Source organism: Hypanus sabinus, chromosome 8, assembly GCF_030144855.1.
Source record: "Hypanus sabinus isolate sHypSab1 chromosome 8, sHypSab1.hap1, whole genome shotgun sequence".
NCBI classification, from domain to species: domain Eukaryota; kingdom Metazoa; phylum Chordata; class Chondrichthyes; order Myliobatiformes; family Dasyatidae; genus Hypanus; species Hypanus sabinus.
In genome coordinates this window covers 159,099,583-159,120,977 of record NC_082713.1, presented here as the reverse complement: position 1 = coordinate 159,120,977, position 21,395 = coordinate 159,099,583, and the positions used below count along the sequence as shown (strand labels likewise).

General features: G+C 41.5%; 1 protein-coding gene across 10 annotated transcripts in view; it reads right to left on the bottom strand.

Moving 5' to 3' along the window:
• Positions 1-21,395, bottom strand: part of grip1 (glutamate receptor interacting protein 1) — a 458,415-nt gene that overhangs the window by 79,383 nt on the left and 357,637 nt on the right. For all 10 annotated transcript variants that reach the window (XM_059978360.1, XM_059978359.1, XM_059978364.1 and 7 more), the window contains 4 exons: positions 19,932-20,007; positions 16,061-16,206; positions 15,347-15,494; positions 13,037-13,206 (listed from right to left, as the gene is read on the bottom strand). In XM_059978360.1, coding sequence (XP_059834343.1) covers positions 13,037-13,206; positions 15,347-15,494; positions 16,061-16,206; positions 19,932-20,007 — 540 coding nt within the window. The remainder of the gene's footprint in view (positions 1-13,036; positions 13,207-15,346; positions 15,495-16,060; positions 16,207-19,931; positions 20,008-21,395) is intronic.

Below are 21,395 nucleotides of genomic sequence, written 5' to 3'. Positions count from 1 at the left end.
AAACTGTATCAAATTCTCACTCAGAGAGATTAGCTTTGACCGCAGGTCTCCTGGAGTGCACCAGCTTAAATAAATCACCTGTTATTTTGAATGCTACTACATGTGGCCTTTCAATTTGCTCCTACTTGAAGAACTCAGCGGGTCGGACAGCATAAATGGAGGAAAAGGTGTGGCCAATGTTTTGGGTCGAACCCTGCATGAGGACTGAGAACGTACAGAGCAGCCAGACGGGTGGGACAGGGGAACTGAATGAGGTGGGGGATGATGGGTGCATGGAGCCAGGTGGGTGGGAAGGGAGAGGGAAGGAATGGACAAAACTTGGAGGTGGTACATGGCACCAAACAAAAGAGGGAGTGAGTTGAAGTGGGAAGGGTGATGAGGCGGAACTTTGTTCGGTCACGCCTGGAAAGCTTTCAAAAACAATAATGCAGAGGACAATAAACTTCTTCTTGAATAATCGGGGTTAATGTTTGTTTGTTTATTTATTTATAGACAGCGAGGAATATGCCATTCCGGCCCTTTGAGCCACACTGCCCCACAAACCAAACCCCCCCGCCCCCTCCGATTTAACCCGAGCCAAACCATGGGGAATCTTGCAATGACCAGTTGACCTACAAACTGGTGGGTCTTTGGAATGTGGCAAGAAACCAGAGCACCTGGAGGGGTGAGAATTGAACCCGAGTCGCTGGTACCGTAAAGCGTTGAGCTAATTTCTACACTATTATGCCACCCCATATAAAGAGGTACATTAACTGTCTCACAAAAGGAACATGTTTTGGTGAAAAGAAGCTATTCCAGTAGGTGAGGAGCATTAATATTAGCATTAACCCAGCAGGTACTTCCCTTCACTTATCCGTTCCTTAAACCAACCAGCAAAACACTAATCACCAGATTCGAGCACTATGCCCTATAACGGGCAAGGTCTTCTTTTGTTTTAGTTGTGTTTTTCTTTGCAAATAGTCTGTATAATTTATATTTAAATTTGTATGTTGTTGTGAATGTACAGATCTTTGGCACTGACAGGATTTTAACAAAATTGTCAATAAAGCATATGAAATACTAAATCTTGCAAGCTGAGGGATTTGACACAAAAGGCACCAAAGCCAAGATAAAATACTTGATTAACTCTGCTGGGGTATTATGCCCATCCTCATACCAAGGACACCTTCAGTCTTGGTCGGGAATGCAGCGGCTTCAGCTATTCAGATAGACCGGAGGTGATGGGGGCTGTTCTCAGAACAAAGACCAAGAGGTGAGCACACTGAAATGTCAAAAATCACAGACCACTGAGTTAATGAAGGGAATATACTTCCCGGTATTGAAGGCACAATAACCCTGGGAACAGATTTAATGGAATTGGCAATAAAACTGAAGTAAATGAAAAATCTATTTTATGCTAAAAGTCGCTAAATTGTTGGTTAATGAAAACAGAACTGATGCTTTGTGTAAAGAGAACACAAAAAGCAAAAGCTACTGAGTGATGGAGAAATAGGTGCAAACTAAGTGGGAGGGTGGTGATAAGTAACTCAGCTCCTCTTCAAATGTACCACTGGACTTAATGGGCTGAATGTCCACCTTCTGAGATTTAGTTATCTGTAATCCTACAACTTTCTCTCAACAAGGTAAGAATGGTGAAAACTAACTAAAGCAATACATTTAAAACTGAATAAATCATATCTATGATTTGTCATAATCGACTTTCTAACACGGAGACTGTCATAATGCTCAGGTGGACACCATACTCAATACAAACATAAATCTGATCCAAATCCTGATACAATATATTAATTGATATTAACTGCATACTTTTAGTTAAAATTGAGGGAGAAATAGAACCAAGTAGATGAGAGTCCTGGTCAGGATGAAATAATCCCCTTCGTGTGCTTTAAAGTTCAGTGATTCTGTAATTCATGAGTATCAGCCATTCTACATACTTGGACACTGAAGTTATTGGATAACATGTGCAAAGATATTTGCAACTGGCAACTAATGCTCGCATTCATTTAGTGTAGTTAACTGACGTTTAATTCATCTGGCAGGTAACTGTGCAATGTTTTTGTTTTGAAGTTAGCTCATACATTTGGCCTACCGAAGAAGCTCTTCAACTAATTCACTGTCATCACTGACTAACCCAAGTACATGAGAAGGTTTCAAGCTTTTTGTTCAAAACTTCACTTTGACATATGTTAGAGAACCAATCACAACCTTCCACTTCCAGGAGATTTTAGCCGCCTTCCATGTTCTAACCCGTTTCTTTGCAATCAACTGCACTTGGCCTGAAGGTGTCAAGAAAATCTGGACTATTATTGCATTGCACTGTCCTGCAACAATACCTTCTGGTGCAATAGCTGCCTCCAGGAAGAGGTGCAAATGAACCATTAAGCTATAGTTAAAAAAAAAATTGATCTACAACGTTCTTGTTCACAGTTTCACTGGGCCATTGAAAAGTTAAATTTCTCTGTGACCCACTTGCAATGAACACAATGCCAGAGAAAGGAAGAACATGACTAAAGTATCTCCAGTAGGTGGGGCACTGGCAGGAGGAGGAGATAAACATACTTTGCTTGAAGAGCATTATACTTATTTACTGTTAAGAATTGCATGGTCTTTGCTTCTACTTTCCATATACCAGATATTATGAGTATGTGAAGAACATGTGCACAGAACTTTGAATAGGAAGTCAAGGTAATAAAGTGTTGCTGAGCCAAAGAATTTCTAAAGGAGAACAAGTCTCACCGACAAGCAAGGTTGTCAGGCAGAGTTGCTCGTTAATGTACCATCTGGTATGGGGAGTGGCGGGACAGGGGGTGGGGCTACTGCACCAGAGTGAAATAAGCTGTGGAGAGTTATACACTTAGTCAGCTCCGTCACAGGCACTAGCCTCCGTAAGACATCGTCAAGGAATGATGCCTCAAAAAGGCGGCATCCATCATTAAGGACCCCCATCACCCAGAACATGTCTTGTTCTGATTGCTGCCGTCAGGGAGGAGGTACAGGAGCCTGATCGCACACACTCAATGATTAAACCCATGAACACTACCTCATTACCTTATTAATTTTTATTTTTGCTCTACTTACTTAACCAGTTAATACATACATACTTAGGGTAATTCAGTTTTTTCTCTATTAATATGAATTACACTATACTGCTGCCACGCAACAACAGATTTCACGACATATGCCAGTGATATTAACCCCAATTCTGACTGTCCTTTATATGCTTTTCCATGCTACATTATTCAGAAATGATACAACATTCACAATATCACATTTTTCCAGAAAAACTTTAGCCGTCCTGGACAGAACTCTGCTTTAAACTCATTGTCCAGTTTTCTAACAACACATTCACCTGTTCCTCACGTGCACCTTCCATCCTTTTCCTTCTCGTCTGGGTATGGAGTCAAGGCGAGTTACAGCACAGCAAAGGGCCTTCAGCTGCACCAATCATCCACTAGCACTCCACACTAATCCCCTATTACTCCCATTTCTCCCTCTCCCCCTCCCCACCATGTTCTTCTGAACTCACCACAGATTCTACCACTCACCACGCACTAGGAGAAAATATATAAATGTCAAATAGCCTGCTGGTCCAGACAGCTTTGAGATGTACTGTTGGAAGCCCATGCAGCTGCCGGGAGAATGTGACAGCACCCGAGGTCAGGACTGAACCTGGTTTTCTGCTGTGGGCCAGCAGCCTACTCTTTATGCCACTCTACAGCTCAAAGCTCTGGAGTTCCATTGGTTTGGACATGATAGAGCGGGTGGGATTAAAGGACATTAATAGTCAGGAAAAAGTCATGGCAAGTGCTCAGTCAGGACAGACTGGAGAACTCGTCTAGTGAGGCTTTACGGGTGGAAATGAAGAATAAGAAAGGTATGACCACGTTAATGGGATTATATTATGGTCCACCCAACAGTCGGTGGGATTGAGAGGGGCAAACTCGCAAAGCGATCACAGACTGTTGAAGGAAACATAAGGTTGTGAGAGTAGGTGATTTTAACTTTCCACATATTGATTGGGACTTCCATGCTGTAAAGGGGCAGGATGGGAAAGAGTTTGTCAAATGTGTTCAGGAGCGCTTCTTTAATCAGTGCATAAAAGTCCCAATGAGAAAGTGTGGAATACCAGATATCCTATTAGGGAATGAGACAGGGCAGGTGGCAGAAGTTTTTGTAGGGCAATACTTTGCATTTAGTGATCATAATTTTATTAGTTTCAAGGTACGAATTATGGAAAGGGATAGGTCTGATCTTTGGGTTGAAATTCTAAATTGGAGAAGGGTCAATTTTGACGTGTCAGAAATGTGTACTCTGTAGGTGGAAGGACTTCAAAAGTAAAACTTTGAGATTACGGAGTTTGTACGTTCCTATCAGAATAAAAGACAAGGATAACAGGTTTATGGAAACTTGATTTTTGAGAGATACTGAAGCCCTGGTTAAAAAAAGGTGGATGGCAAGTATAGGCAGGTAGGAACAAATGAGATACTTGAAAATAAGAAATGCAAGAGAACGCTTAAGAAGGAAATCAGGATAAATCCACAAGGCCTGATAACGTGTTCCCTTGGACCCTGTGGGATGCAAGTGCAGAAACTGCAAAGGGCCCTAGCAGGAATACTTTAAACTTCCTTAGCCATGGTGAGATGCTGGTGGATCAGAGAATAGCTAATGCTGTTCCGTTGTTTAATAAAAGCTCTAAGAATAAAACAGGACATTATAGGCTGGTGAACCTGACATCAGTAGTGGAAAATATATTGGAAGATATTCTTAGGGACTGGATATCTATGTATTTGGATAGACAGGGACTGATTACGGATAGTCAGCATGGGTTCGTGCATGGTAGGTTTTGTCTAACCACTATTATAGTGTTTTTCGAGGAAGTTACCAGGAAAGTTGATGAAGGCAAGGCAGTGCATGTTGTCTACATGGACTTTAGCAAGGCCTTCACCAAAGTTGAGAAGGTTCAGTTGCTTGGAATTCAAGATGAGGCGTCACAGAAGAAGCCAAAGTATGGTTGTAGATGGTTGCCTTTCTCTGGAGGCCTGTGTTGCCGGGATTGGTGCTGGGTCTGTTGTTGTTTGTTATCTACATCAACAATCTGGATTGATAATGTGGTAAACCAGGTCAGTTAATTTGCAGATGACACCAAGACTGGGGGCTGTAGTGGAGAGTGAGGAAGACTATCAAAGCTTGCAGTGGGATCTGGACTGGCTAGAAAAATGGCAGATAGAGTTTACTGCAGGGGAGTGTGAGGCGCTGCATTTTGGGAAGACCAGCCACGATAGGTCTTACATGGAGAGCAACAGGGCACTGAGGAGAGCAGAAGAACAGAGGGATCTGGGAATATAGATCCGTAATTCCTTGAAAAAGGTATCACAGGTAGATAGGGTCGTAAAGAAGGCTTTTGGCACATTGGGCTTCATGAATCAATATATTAAGCACGGGAGTTGGGATGTTATGTTCAAACTGTATAAGACATTGATGAGGTCTAATTTGGAGTACTGTATGCAGTTCTGGTCACCTACCTGCAGGAAAATTGTTAATAAGATTGAAAGAGTGCAAATGAAATTTACAAGGATTTAGCTGGGACTTGAGTAGCTGAGATAAAGATTTATTCCCTAGAATGTGGAAGATTGAGGGGAGATTTGATTTTTCCATTGACGTTGGGTGAGGGGTCACAGGTTAAAGGTGAAAAGTTTAAAGGAAACATGAGGGGAAACTTCTTCACTCAGAGGGTGGAGAGTGTGGAACCAGCCAACAGCTCAAGTAGTGGATATGAGGTCAATTTCAACTTTTAAGGGAAATTTTGATATGCACATGGATGAGAGGGTTATGGAGGGCTATGGTCCAGCTGCAGGATGATGGGACTAGGCAGTTTAATAGTTCAGCATCATCTAGATAAGCCGAAAGGCCTGTTTCTGTGCTGTAGTGTTCTATATATCTATAACTAGAGTTCGGAGGCTTAGTATGAAAGGTTTTAGGTGAACCTGAGGGGAAACCTCTTCACTCAGAGGGTGATACGAGTGTAAATGAGCTGGCAGCACAAAGATGTGGGTTCAGTTGGAATGCTGAAGTTGTGATAGGTACATGGTTGAGAGGGGTAGGGAGGGATATGGTCCCGGGATTAGGCATGAGACTGGGCCAGCATGGACCAGGTGGGCTGAAAAGCCTATTTCAGTGCTGCAGTATTCTCTGACTAAATAAAGAAATCTTTCCCCAACAGTGCACTGTTACTTGCCAAACCTGACATCAGTAGCTTTGTGCACCTGAATTGGTTTATACTGAAAAATTATTAAATTCAAACTTATTGATCTAATTTCAATGGTCATAGGTATCAGACCCAATTATCTGAACAGTATATTAACTGTAAACTTAATGTTAAAAGTTAATCCTCAAACATTTAAACCACATCATGTCCAGTCACTGATAATATTAGTAGTTTCAAACCATGCAAACGGAAAACGGGACAGAAAATAGATGGTGAAAAGGACAGGAGAAAAAATAAAGTATTGAACATTACGGAGATTGTTTTGAGGATGTTTCTGGCATTTCGAGGTCGCCATCCTGCACTGGTCAGGGTGGTAGGTGTTATAGGGCTGGTAGGTGAGGAAGTTGCTGTTGTTGCTTCCACAGGTATCCCAGGCAAGTTGTCTGCTGCTCCTCTGAACCCTGACTGTCCACATGAAGGATGATGGGAACCACACACAAAGACAGACAGAATGGAGCAGAAAAGAGGGTAAGACAGAAGAATTATACATTGTAACAGCTAACAGAAGAAAGAATGACAACTTTTTCTCTCACCTATTGAAATAGCCCATTTTTCTGTTGGATCACTCCATAGGTATTCTCCAGGTGTCCCATCAGACAGCTGGAACTACCCAAAGAACGGAAACAAAAATGTCCGTACCATTACTCAGAAGTTTTGATGTCCTCCCAGAGTCTGATGGGAGAATGGGGAAATACCCCACAGAACTTGTTGGCCATTACATCTGAATTCCTGAACAATTTTTCTCAATTGTTCAAAAAGACCACGCATACCAGTCAAGACTGGGCAAGATGCAATGAATGAGAAGCCACACCTCAAATTGTTAGTATTTAACACAAGCTTTGTACATTGTACTCTTCTTGGTCAAGGGTTTCAGATGAGTTTAGTTGCCTTTAGCAGTTTCCAATCAACAGTAAAGTCTTTTTACAAAAGATTAATTTAGTTCTCACAAAGTTTTGCACATTGTTCCCTTCTTGCTCAAGGGTTTCGGATGAGTTTAGTCGTGTTTAGCAGTTTCCCATCAAGGTTAAAGTTTGTTTTTACTGGGTTTTGACAAACAATTACTTTAGTTCTTTTAAGCAATAGTAATAAGCCAAAAGCAAAATACCAGGAGTAATATCCCCATCTCAAACAGCTCATTGAAACATAATTACTAATAGACCAGATGTACAATTCTTTTGGAATTCACAATAAAAGGGTTATGCAAGTAGGAATGTCGAATATATCCTTCTATCCTTGTTGAAAGCTAGTTTACCTCTGAAAATATTTTGGTGTAAACAACAAAGGAATTCTTTCACGCAGCTGAGGGATGTGTTAAATATTAAAGTAAAGTGAGAAAAAGGCATCAAATTCTATTTTCCAAGAAAACAGAATTGTTTGACTGCACGTATATTATTCTTGGCATACAAACTAATCTACATCAGAAGGCACTTCTCAAAATAGAATAAATGCATCTTGTAAACTTTATGTTCCTGGTTGGTGGTCAGGGTCTAAGTGAGTAAAGGGTAAAATTGTGGTTGTGCCTCAGGGGATCAGCTCTTTGATCCATGAGTATTAGGAGCTTGGAACTTGTGAACGTATCCAATTCTGTCTTTAAAAAAAACATAAAAGCAAAGAACATAACTAAGTATTTTTTAAAAATTAGTTCACTTGTTAGGGATTTTGCTGACAAGGCCAGTACTTGTCCAACCACAATGGATCCTTGATGGTGAGAGGATGAGCTGGGTCACATCATCAGTGATGTAACCTGGGATCATTGGGTATTTCAACGTCAGACTCTGTCTCCCAGGTGACCCAGCTAGGGTTGATCAGGCACTGGCTTGTGTCCCATCTGCACTGGTCCACAGGTCACACCTCCTGATCCACAGCTATCAGAACGCGCACTCCGCAGCCCCTGTGATGGCCCTGATGGCTCTTTTCTTTGCAGCCTCAATAATGCCAAGGAGAGAGTTGGTTTTGTACAGCGAGCAGCCAGCAAAGCCTCTACACTTCAGCTCTACAGGCTCACATTATGCCCTCCACCCCTGTCTCTGGCCCTGCTCTACCAGCTCCTGGTGCTTGGCTTTCTCATGCTCAAACACCTCCCCAGTGCAGACTTCTCGAGGGACTGCCAGTTCTACCATGACCACCTGCTCCAAGGTTCTGACAGAATGGCCACATCAGGCCTCAGTGATGATGATGAGATGAAGTCAGAGAACTGTAATTGCTTGCCAAGATCAACTTGCAGCTGCAAACTGACAGGCCATTTCACAGGACAGTCAAGAGTCAAGAACCATGAATCCTCTTAAGCTACACACAGAAAAGTCTGGCCAAACTTAGCAGAATATCCTTTGCTGATAGTCAGGAATGCACAGTGTGACTTTCATAACAGTCCAGGAGGTTACTGATTCTAGCTCCAATTTTTGTAATTACTTGATTTTAAATGACCCAGCTGATTCAAACTCACATAACTAGATTAATAATCCAGACATCTAGATACTAGTCCAACAGTTTAACCAAGGAGCTCCCTTTCTCTTCATTTAGTCCAGTTTGTTGAAAGAGTGAAAGGAAAATTAAACTCTAGATTGTCAACACATGGGATGCTTGCATGTCGCCAGGTTAGGATTAAACAGTAAATTAAGCAGCAGATTAGTCCTTCCTATTAATGATGTTTAATAAGGAACAATGGGAATTTCAGTTGTTGAACAATGAGAAATAGCCTCATCCTTTTATCTGGGACATGCCCTCTTCACATTACTACTATCAAGGAGGAGGAAAAGGAGCCTGAAAACCCAACCTCACCATTTTAAAAACAGTTCCTCTCCCTCCACCATTAGATTTCTGAATGGATCATGAACGCATGAACACTACATCATTAACACAAGAGATTCTGCAGATACTGGAAATCCAGTGTAGCACACACAAACTGCTGGAGGAACTCAATGAGTTAGGCAACATCTATGGAGGGTGAAAAGCAACTGAGGTTTCAGGCTGAGATCCAGATGAAGGGTTTCAGTCCAAAACATCGATTGTTTATTCCCCTCCGTAGATGCTGCCTGACCCACTGATTTCCTCCAGCATTTTGTGTGTGTAAACGTTATTTCATTGTTTGTCTTTTGCACTATTTATAAAGTTTTGTAACTTACATTAATTTTTATGTCTTGCACTGTACTGCTGTCGTGACATACATCAGTAATGATAGATCTGATTCTGATTCTGGCCCTGCAACCTTATTTAACTGAAAAGCTCTGGCAGTGCCACACACCTGAAGGTGGCATTGAGACAGGTGCATCTTTTATATATAAGAAATATTTCATGGAGAATTGTTATATCATAATGCTTCCTACAGTTTTAAAACTCATCATTCTGCTTGGGATGAAATTATTTTTTAAAACTTAGTGAAAATTTGATGAAATCCTTTACTTTCTATCCAAAAAAATCTACTTTATTTTGAGGAGGGAGGACATTGTTTACGGTTCTCCTTAATGATCTGGACTTGGTTTGACTACACAGTGCACAATTTCCAAATTCACAGATCACTCAAAACCTGGAGTGAAGTTTGTGAATACTGAAAGACCAAAAGGGTAGCAGCGTGGAGCTACGTCTCTACAAAGGAGGCGTTAGGTGTTCTTTCCCTTCGCTAGCTTGTAGGTCACCCATGAGCAAGGTGTAGTACCTGCTAAACCCTGTGATCAAGGTCACATGAAGCGATGGGAGCAGGTGGTAGGTGGTTATATGAGCAGCTGGTGCATATTACCAGTCCTGGTTATGCAACCATTGTTGCTGGACAGACAATCTCTAAAGAGTTTTGATAATGGCTGGGACCATCTGCCTTGTAAAGACACTGCCCAGAAGAAGGCAATGGCAGACCAAGAACAATCATGGTCAAAGACCATGATTGCCTACGTCATACACATAGCACATAATGATGACGATGAATAGACCAAAGGGAGACTGGTAAAATCAACAAAAGAGCAGCAGATGAAACTCAATGCAGATAAAGGTGAAGTATGAAGATGGGGGCGGGGAGTGGGGGTAAAGTTAAGAAAATGGAGTTTAAAAATGGTTTAAAATACATTGGAATCCTGAGCATTATAAGTACAGGCTAAGAGTACAAAGTAAGGAAGTTTGAATGAAATATTCTGCCCACTTTTGAGTCTCTCACTTTGGGAAAGGAGTGAAGGCTTTAAAGAGGATAAAGAAAAGATTTATGAAAGTGATATCTGCTTGACTGAAGAAGTTGGTGTTGTTTTGCTTTGAACTGCGGAAGTTACAGAGAGGTGTATTTTAAATTATGAGGGGATATATATATAGTTGGACTTCCGCATCTGTGGGTTCCGCATTAGCGGATTGAAAATATTCTAAAAAAAAATTCCAGGAAGTTCCAAAAAGCAAAACTTGAATTTGCCGCGCACTGAGCACTACGCTGAATCCACGCGAATGAAGTGATGTGTAGGCACACCCTACTGTAGCCTCCTGTAGCCATTTCACAGATCCTCAGTTTCTCTCCAGCACTCGATGTTTGAGCATTGCTCACCTCGCGCCTCGTTCTTTCGCTACTTGTTTTGTGAGCGAGAGGAAGGAGTTTAAAGCTAGTAAGGGATGGCTGGCTAGCTATGTAAAGCGCTACAGCCTCAAGAACTTAAAGATCATGGGAGAATCGGAATTGGCTGATGCTGAGGTAGCATCAGAGTTCCCAGAAGAGCTACGATGGTTGCGTCTGTACTGAACATGTACAGACTTTTTCTCTTGTCATTGTTCCCTAAACAATACAGTATAACAACTATTTACATAGCATTTACATTGTATTAGGTATTATAAGTAATCTAGAGATGATTTAAAGTATACGGGAGGATGTGCGTAGGTTATATGCAAATACTACACCATTTTATATAAGGGACTTGAGCATCCGCCGATTTTGGAACCAATCTCCCCGCATACTGAGGGACGAGTGAGAGGGAGGGAGGGAGGGACGAGTGAGAGGGAGGGAGGGAGAGGGAGAGGGGGAGAGGGGGAGAGAGGGGGGGAGAGGGGGAGAGAGAGAGAGGGAGAGGGGGAGAGAGAGGGGGAGAGAGGGGGGGAGAGAGAGAGAGAGAGAGAGAGAGAGAGAGAGAGAGAGTGTGTGTAGCACACATATACACAGGTTGAGAGTAACGTGATACCAAACAGCAGAGTAAATTACTACATTCAAAAGGGAGCTGTAAGAGCATGTGAAAAGAAGGAAATTACAGCGTTATGTGGAGAGGCCTGTGAGGGACGAGCTGGCTGCTCTTGTGTGAAACTGGACTGATTTAGATGGGCTGAATAGTTTCCTCCCAGGGTGTAACCTGATGGCTCTGAAGCTTGTGCCAACCAACTGGCCGGAGTATTCAGGAACAATTTCAACCTGTCACTGCTGTAGTCAGAGGTTCCCACCTACATCAAAAGGATGATAATCACACCAGTGCCCAAGAAGAGCAGGGGGAGATGTCTTAACAACTGTCACCCTGTGGAACTTACATCTAATGTGATGAAGTGCTTTGAGAGGTTGATCAGAACTAGAATCAACTTCTGCCTTAGCAAATTACCCGGACCTGAAGTAATTTGCTTATTGCTACAAGTAGGTGTACAGGGGATACAATCTCACAGGGTCTTGACCCAGCTTTGGATCACCTAGACAACAGTAATATCTATGTCAGGCTGCTGTTTATAGACTACAGCTCATCATTTAACACAATCATGCCCTCAGTTCTAATCAAAAAGCTCCAAAATCTGAACCTCTGTACCTCCCTCATCAGGAGACCACAGCAGATCGGAAATAAAATCTCCTCCTAACTGACACTCAACACCGGTGCACCTCAAGAATGTGTGCTTAGCCCACTGCCGTACTTTCTCTATGCCCATGACGCACAGCTCAAACACCTTCTATAAGCTTGCTGACGACACAGCTTCTGTTGGCAGAAATTTAGATGATGACCATGAGGCGTACAGGAGTGAGACAGATCAGCTGATTGAGTGGTGTCGAGGTAACAACCTTGTACTCAACATCAGTAAGACCATGGAAGTGATTTTCGACGTCAGGAAGGGGAACACACACCAGCCCTCACTGAGGATCAGCAGTGGAAAGTGTGAGCAGTTTCAAGTTCCTGGGTGTCAACAATTCCGAAAAATCTTTCTTGGGCCCAGAATATTAATGCAGTTACAAAGAAGGCACATCAGTGGCTATATTTCATCAGGAGTTTGAGGAGAAATGGCAGGTCACTAAAGACACTCGCAAATTTCTGAAGATTTATTGTGGAGAGCATTCTAACTCACCGTCTCGGTTGGAGGGGCCACTGCACGGGATCAGAAAAAGCTACAGAAAATTTGTAAACTTAGCCAGCTCCATCATGGGCACTAGTCTCCCTGGCATTGAGGATTTAAAAGGTGATGCCTGAAACAGGTGGCGTCCCATCAATGAGGACCCACATCACCCAGGACATGCCTTGTTCTCATTGCTACCATCAAGGAGGAGGTACAGGAAGGCACTCACTTAACATTTTAGTTACATCTTTTTCACCTCTGCCATCAGATTTCTGAGTGGACAATGAACCTATGAACACTTTCTCTCTACTTTTTATTTATTCCCTCTTTTTTTGCACAACTTATTTATTTTTTATATATACTTAGTGTAATTTACAGTTTTATTTCTATGCATTGCAGTACACCGCTACTACAAAGCAACAAGTTCCACTGCGTATGTATGCTGGTAGTATTAAACCTGATTTCGATTCTATCAGGCACAGATTCTACACAGACAAACATCCGGATACTCACCGTGTTCTGGTCCCTTCAAAGCAAACCGTGTCTGGTGATATGGTAGCAGCTCTAGTTTTACATTTTCAGAGGTACTGGCTAAGAGCTGCGTTGCCTCGGCTAACGTGCAATACTCCATGCTAGTGCCGTCGATCGAAAGGATGTGATCTCCAACATGCAAAGCCCCACATCTGTAGGCACACAAACATTTTAGATCATAGGCAGAGCTTAAAATGGCACAACAGTCTGAAAAAGCACCATGGACGCTCCTTAAATTCAACACTAGTAAATCAAAATTCTACATTCAAAATACCACTTTAAGTTTGCATCAAGGATTTTGCTTGTTATCTGGGATGCACAAACAGCAGGAAATAAAGAGGTCAAAGTTCAAAAATATTACCAAATTACAATTTAATAGAACACTGGCCCCAATTGTTTTCTCTGCCCCACTATCATAGCCCCACCCTCATTCTTTTGCGAGGAGAATGGTGACCATTGCCTCAGCCATTTCCCTCCTGTGATCATTAAAACTAGGAGTTCATTGTGTTGCCAGTGACACGTGCAAGATGGTGACATAGTCACCTTGAATAGTACCTTGCAAAGCACACTGGGATTCAGGCATTTAAAAAAAATAGGATGGCACGGTAGCATAGTGGTTAGCACGACACATTACAGTACAGGTGACCCAGGTTCAATTCCCGCCGCTGCCTGTAAGGAGTTTGCACGTTCTCCCTGTGACTGCGTGGGTTTCCTCCCACAGTCCAGAGACATACCGGGAGATGGGTTAATTAGTCATTGTAAATTGTTCTATGATTAGGCTGGGAATTGCTGGGCACCGTGGCTCAAAGGGCCTATTCGATGCTGTATTTCAATAAATATTAAAATCCATTGGCTAAACCATGTCCTCCTTCTTTGGCATTTGCTTGGCATTGAGGAGGACTTGCTTCTAGGCTTCAGTGTTCTGAGCAGGCTAATGAAACCAGTATGGGAACCAGAGACCCCTCCATAAAAGCAGCAGAAGTTTATCATTCCCGTAAATCTTTCCTGAACCTATTCTTGGTCCTTTACGTCACACTAATTGGAAATAAAATTAAAAAGGTTTCTTCGTAATCTTCCAAAAATCTATATATGGAAAAGAAATGGAAAATGCAATCTCATCTGCAGGAAATGAGGATGAGGTAAATCAAAACTCAATTCCACAGTAACAGCTTGGGACTTGTCTTACGTTATTGTTTGAAAGCATTATTTAAATAAACCTTTTTTAATTAGCCTCAAGAATTAATTTTCACTTATAAACAGATATCAGTACTTATTTGTCTGCCGACATCTGCTAGCTTCTCTCAACATTTTGAACATGTCACTCAATTTGAAAATCAAGATTGAAAATTTGGCTGAGTGGTGTAAAAACAACAACCTCTCGCTCTATATTAATAAGACCGAGGAGATGATAATAGCCTTCAGGACAGAGAAACCAGAGGTCCATGAGCCAGTACTCATTGGAGGATCAGAGGTGGAGAGGGTCAGCAACTTTAAATTCCTGGGTGTCACTATCTCAGAAGACTTGCCCTGGACCCATCATATGAATATTATTGAAAAAAAAGCACACCAGCGTCTCTACTTGCTTCGGAGTTTGCAGAGACTCAGCATGTCATCAAGAACCTTGGTAAACTTCTATAGATGTGTGGTGGAAAGTGCGCTGACTGACTGCATTATGGCCTGGTACGTGAACACCAATGCCTTCAAGCAGAAAATCCTTCCATGTTAGTGGATTTGGCCCAGAACATCACGGGCAAAACCCTCCCAAACATTGAGCGCATCTACATAAAACGTTGCCGTAGGAAAGCAGTATCCCCACCACCCAGGCCAGGCTTGCTTCTCACTGCTGCCATCAAGCAGAAGGTACACGTCTCAGGACTCGCACCACCAAGTTCAAGAACAGTTACTACCCCTCAACCATCAGGTCCTTGATCAAAAGGGGATCACTACACTCATTTAAGGACTCTTTTCTCTTGTTATTTCATACTTGTAATTTATTGCTATTTATTTATATCAGCATTTGCACAGTTTGTTGTCCGTTGATCCTGTTTACAGTTACTATTCTATAGATTTACTGAGTATGCCTGCAGGGAAAAAGAACCTCAGGGATGTATGTGATGATATGTATGTACTCTGATAATACATTTTACTTTGAACTTTGAACTATTTACGAGGCCTCGGTTAACTCTTGAAAATGCTTTTTTTAAAAAAAAAATTACAATGCAAATTCTGCTGTAGCTTAGTACCATCTAACTAAATGATCCACAGAAGTGCCACTTTAGTTCATGTGCATACCTGTCAGCGATGCTGGCAGCCTTTATTTTGTCTATGACGATCACTTGCTTGTTACAGTATAGTGAGGTAGTTAAAGCAATGCCCAAGCTTGAACCAGGGGTTTTTGCCACTTCCACCATCAGTGGGCCAGAAGCATTTGCCACAGAATCTAAGAAAAAAAAGTTATTAGCCTTTGGTAAGTCGCACATGCAATGATTATTGTAATAGATCTTTTACAAGAGAGTACACAGAAACAATCAACAATTTAGTAAAACAAGTAAATAAGCCTTGCCAACAGCAAATAGTGCAGGGAATGAAAACTTAAATTTTATTACACAACATAATTTTTTTATAGGATGGACATAGTATTCAGAAATTATTAGGTAGGAAACTGCCCTTGTATAGAAAAAAAATCAATCAAAACTACTGTTACAATAGGCCTCTGAAATTGAATAAAGATTTATTTCATTTATTTTGGTGAATATCTTTTATTTTAGAAACAACACCCCCTTGACTAGGACATTGGTTAGAATGCTAACATGAACAGATTGATTTATCTGCAAGTTAATACAAGAGAACCAGAAATAGTTCACCTCGATGAACCCACAGATGATGCTGTTACACTTGCCAACTTCCTACCAGAACACAGTTGGCTGCATCCGATACACAACGACTCTTTAAAAATATTAGTTCAAAAGAATCTAGATCTAGGACTTGTCCAGAAACTTCACCTACCCATTACAGATACATCATATTCGATAATTAATGTTGCTTCCTGCCCACACTGTTTGAGAATGCTCATGGCTTCTGCATGAGTTGTTCCAAAAAGCCGAATTCCATCAACACTCAAAAGTCTGTCGCCAACCTTTATCGTGCCTTCTCTGGAGGACAGAAATGAAAATGAACTTATTAGAGACATCCCATTAAATGGCACAGCTATCAAAGTAACTGGACTGCACTGGTTGGGCAGTTAAGTTGAATGTTACAGGCTGAGTGAACAGCTGGGTTATTTTATGAAGTTTACCTGATGTTTTACATCTTCATTACTAATCAAGAACTGTGATAATCTCAAATAATGATTCATTGAACATGAATGTCATCACATTCAATGATATAAATTTAATAATTACGAGGAGCAGCGAGAAGCATAAAATCATTCTGGCATTGAAACTGTCACTTAAGCCATTGAGCTCATTCGATCTTCCTAAGCAACAGTATCAATCCCACACTGGTTTCTGGTCGTTCCTCTTCTGTTGCTATTTTGAGCATTTTTGATCATGACGGCCTGCAGATAACGAACGGCGCTGCGCTAGATTGAACCAAGTTTGCCTGGAACCTTTTGATTTTGTGTTTTAAATTCTGTTTTTTGTTTCTCTTTTTCTGCCTTTTTTGGGTGCATTGTGGGGTGTGGGGGGTGTTGACGTTTTTCTTTGAACAGGTTCAATAGTTTTCTTTGTTTGGTGGCTGTCTGTGGGTAAGATAAATCTCAGGGTTCTGCACTGCCTACATGCACTTAAGGTTCACCGGATTGATTCCTGGGATGGCAGGACTTTCATATGAAGAAAGACTGGATCAACTAGGCTTATACTCATTGGAATTTGGATGATTGAGGGGGGATCTTATTGAAACGTATAAAATTCTAAAGGGATTGGACAGGCTAGTTGCAGGAAGATTGTTTCTGATGTTGGGGAAGTCCAGAACGAGGGGTTTAAGGATAAAAGGGAAGCCTTTTAGGACCGAGATGAGGAAAAGCTTCTTCACACAGAGAGTGATGAATCTGTGGAATTCTCTGCCACAGGAAACAGTTGAGGCTGGTTCATTGGCTATATTTAAGAGGAAGTTAGATATGGCCCTTGTGGCTAAAGGGATCGGGGGTATGGAGAGAAAGCAGGTACAGGGTTCTGAGTTGGATGATCAGGCATGATCATACTGAATGGCGGTGCAGGCTCGAAGGGCTGAATGACCTACTCCTGCACCTATTTTCTATGCTTCTATGCTCTGATAATAAATGTACTTGGAATCTTGAATCTTTGAACACTCTTTCCCTATAGCCTTTAATTATTCTCCCAAGTGTCCATCTACTCTCCTTTCAAAAGTGTTGATCAACTTTGTTTTCACCTTCACCATACAAAATAAGTTCTAGATCCTACATACTGAACATAAGAACATAAAAAATAGGAGCAGGAGTCAGCCATCTGGCCTGTTGAGCCTGCTCTGCCATTCAATGAGATCATGGCTAATCTGGCCATGGAATCTCCACCTACCTGCCTTTTCCCCAGAACTCTTAATTCCACTACTATGCAACAATCTACCCAACTTTGTCTTAAACATATCTGCTGGGCAGAGGATTCCACAGATTCACTATTTTCTGGGAAAAGCCGTTCCATGAATCTTGAGGCTATGTCCCCTAGTTCTAGTCCCACTATCTTCTGAGCAAGATAGTTGAGAGACGCTGGTGGTGAGGGGTGAGGCACGGTGGTGGCTTCTTCTAGTTCCCCTCTCTAAACCACTATTGGTCTCATTTCTCTTTCAAATATCCATTCAACAATCTGTGCTCCAGTGCTAACAACCTCCGTCCTCCGAGCAATCCAATCAATAAAATCTCTCAAAACTGTTCAAGTAAAACATTTCTGAATCCATTCAGAAGCCTTTGTATCACAATGAACAATAAAACAGAGTAGATCTCTTCACAATATTCCAAAAATGCACAGACAGAGAAAATGCAATTTCCTTTGAAGGACATGTGGGTGGAATAAGGCCAAAGGGTAATTTCATAATTACAGTTGAATTTTTCAATTACATTTTCTGTTATTGACTGAGGCATTAATAAAAATGTTTCAATTAATCTCAAAAAATCAGTTCGACTTAAATAGATATTATTGTTTATTTGTTCAATTTCAACCACACTAACTAGCATTTTAAACGCATCACCTCAGCAAATGGAAATCTTCAAATAATCCTGAGAACTGAAACGTCAGCGGCAGATTGTCAGAAAGAGGTGAAAACTGACACTAGACAAACGACAAAGTCACTAACACCAAGTGGCACCCGCAAATCAGCACTAATTAAATCTGCATTTCAAGTTTATAACCAACAGATCTAAAATCAATTTCCTAATTTACCAACAACAACCTGAGCAGTTTCTTGTTTGAGGAGAATTTCCACTGATATACAAAAAAAACAACAAACTGATATATTAATCTTAAAAGGGGTGTGTTTAGATTTAGAAAACTGAAATCTGCAGATGCAGGAAATCTGAAAGAAAAAGAGAAAGTACTGGAAACACTTGGCAGATCAGGCCATCATTTCTGGAAAGTTCCATAGCAAGAAATCAACTGCTTCACTTTCCATTGATGCTGTCTTGCCAGCCGAGCATTACTAGCATTTTCTCTTTCGATTAGAGGAGGATTTAGACAGGCAAAGAGGAAGCACAGAAGTTCTCACAGTACAAATCCTGAACACAACTTCCACTTGCCTTGGATATGCCTTCCTCATTGAGACTGCTATTTGTTTTTATAGTTAAATTGCTACTAAACGATCATCTTCAAATTCTGCACTATGTACCATTCTTCAACTATATATTAGAAGTGTGGAGTAGAGTCAGATAGAGCTTTTGAATCTGTTGTTGCTCAACAGCCTTTTAACCGATCTGCACATGGAGAATGCAGAAGAAATTGCTATGTTCAGAGCTGAAAGGAAACACCTGACTGCAAATTTGGGTTGAAGTACCAGGGGTGATTGATAAGTTCGTGGCCTAAGGTAGAAGGAGATGAGTTATACAGCTCTTGTTACATGCACTTGGAGGTCAACTCTTTGAAGTTAATAACTGATCAGTTAATAATGCATTATGGCCCAAGGTAGAAGGAGATGAGTTATTAACTTCAAACTTTCTGCATAATCACTCAAAGAGTTGAACTGCATGTGTATGTAATGAGAGCTGTTTAACTCACCTCCTTCTACCTTAAGCTACGAACTTATCAATCACCCCTTGTAAACAAAGGCGTTTAATTGTCTCATGTAAAGTCACCACACAGTACAGCCAACACCGTCGAGGGCAAGCTGCCTTTTGAGTGGTGTGATTGCCGTCCATGTCTTCCATACACTGTACCCTCTTAAAAATGTGGCAGACACTTGGGAAAGGGAACATTATGGAGCACAGTGACGGCAGCAGCATCGCGGTGAAACCTCAGGGAAAATGAGGTGGAGCACAATGAGTTAGTGGTTAGCACAACACTTTACAGTACCAGTGACCCAGGTTCAAATCCCGCTGCTGCCTATAAGGAGTTAGTACATTCTCCCCGCGACTGCGTGGGTTTCCTTCAGGTATTCTGGTTTACTCCCACATTCCAAAGACACACCAGCTGGTAGGCAATCGGTCATTGTAAATTGTCCTGTGATTAGGTTCGGATTAAATCAGGGGGTTGCTGGGTGGCGCAGCTTGATGGGTGGACTCCGCACTGTATGTCAAAAGGTAAATAAATAAAGGGAACTACAGTAGCAGGGGCAGGAAGGAAACAACACGTGACCTGATCAGAGGCCCACAAGACCCATCATTGCTTGATGGGCAATACCTTATCAGAATAAGTGAGATCAGTTATTACTCTACCTGTCTGCCGGCCCCCCGGCTCTGACGTACGTTATTACAATTGGACGAGATCTATTCCTGTCTTCGTGAGATCCTCCTGAGAAAAGAAAGATATCAAACAAGTTCCGTTCTTGAGCTCTCCAAACTGATCCAACTGATACTGCCTGCAGAGTCCAAAGGCTAACTGGGCCACCTTCACTACCTCAAGCATGCCTATGGCAAGGTATTAACAAGTGCCCCCAGAGACTGAGGAAGGTGAACAGCTGGCTGCCAACTAAGATTTCTGGCAGCCAATGCACATTTGCACGATGGGAAAACTAGAGTTAGGATATAACCTGTAATGGCTTCCTACGATTCAGTAACCTGCCCGCGCACACCATCAAGCTCACAGAATGTAGGAGACCACTTGAGCAGGTCACTAAATTATGATTGTTATCTGAGTAACTGCGCATCAGAGAGCAATCAATACATGCAGAAGAGGAAACCTGAGAGGAAAGAAAAGTATAATCTTGTAAGGATTTCCTCACACGCTAAATAATTCAGAAGAGAAGAAACTGATAAGTCACTTAATCTCTGTAGAGGCCTGTACATCACAATCAAAATAGCAGGCACAGCATTTACAGTAGACTTGGAACTGTTTGACAGAAGGGAACACATTAGTGATCCAAATTTACTGAATTAATACCATTAATTCATAACTAATGCTGGAATTTTGAAACACAGGTTGTAAATACTGGTATCACTTGGCACATCAGGCAGCAACTGTGGGGAGAGAAGCAATGCTGTAGTCCCTTCATCAGCAGGGTCTTAACGGCCTGAATGTTTAGGATTGTGTCTCTCTGGTTTATGTTGTCTCTCCTCTTTCCAAAGATAACATTTTGAACTTCTCCGTGTTAGGAGGAGAAACTAACAGACTCAGCTCTTTGATCCAGTTATTTATCAGCAGATTTGGGAGATGAGCATTGTAGGCATAACTACAGTCACAGAATTATTTTTGAAATCCACTCAATCCTCAATACAATATGCACTTTGCCACATGTCCCACAAGATTACAAAGATATTGCTACTGTCTTGAGAATTAACTTCTTTGACAGGAATAGAATATGTTCACTTGCATTTCAGTTAATATGTACTAAAAATAGTCTGCTTTGATATGTAAAGTCCCATCTTGTGGAAGAGTTTAGAGAAGAGCAAAATTGGTCTGCCAGTACCAATCATACCAACACCTAACATGAATGTACATTTTCCAGAAATAAGCTGAATTGCACGCCCTCCCATCTCAAAATACTTTATTATTTTTATGAAATCAAATTGGCTGTGTCAGGTCTACCTGGCTTCCTTAACGCCAAAACTCAAAACCCCAACTGTATTAAAACCAGTTGTCATGACAACAGCCTTGATCTGCACTGGGGGAGATTTAAAAAAAAATCGGAACTCACACCACATACTGGGATATCTGGAGTTACCAGCTACTTTGACAAGAAG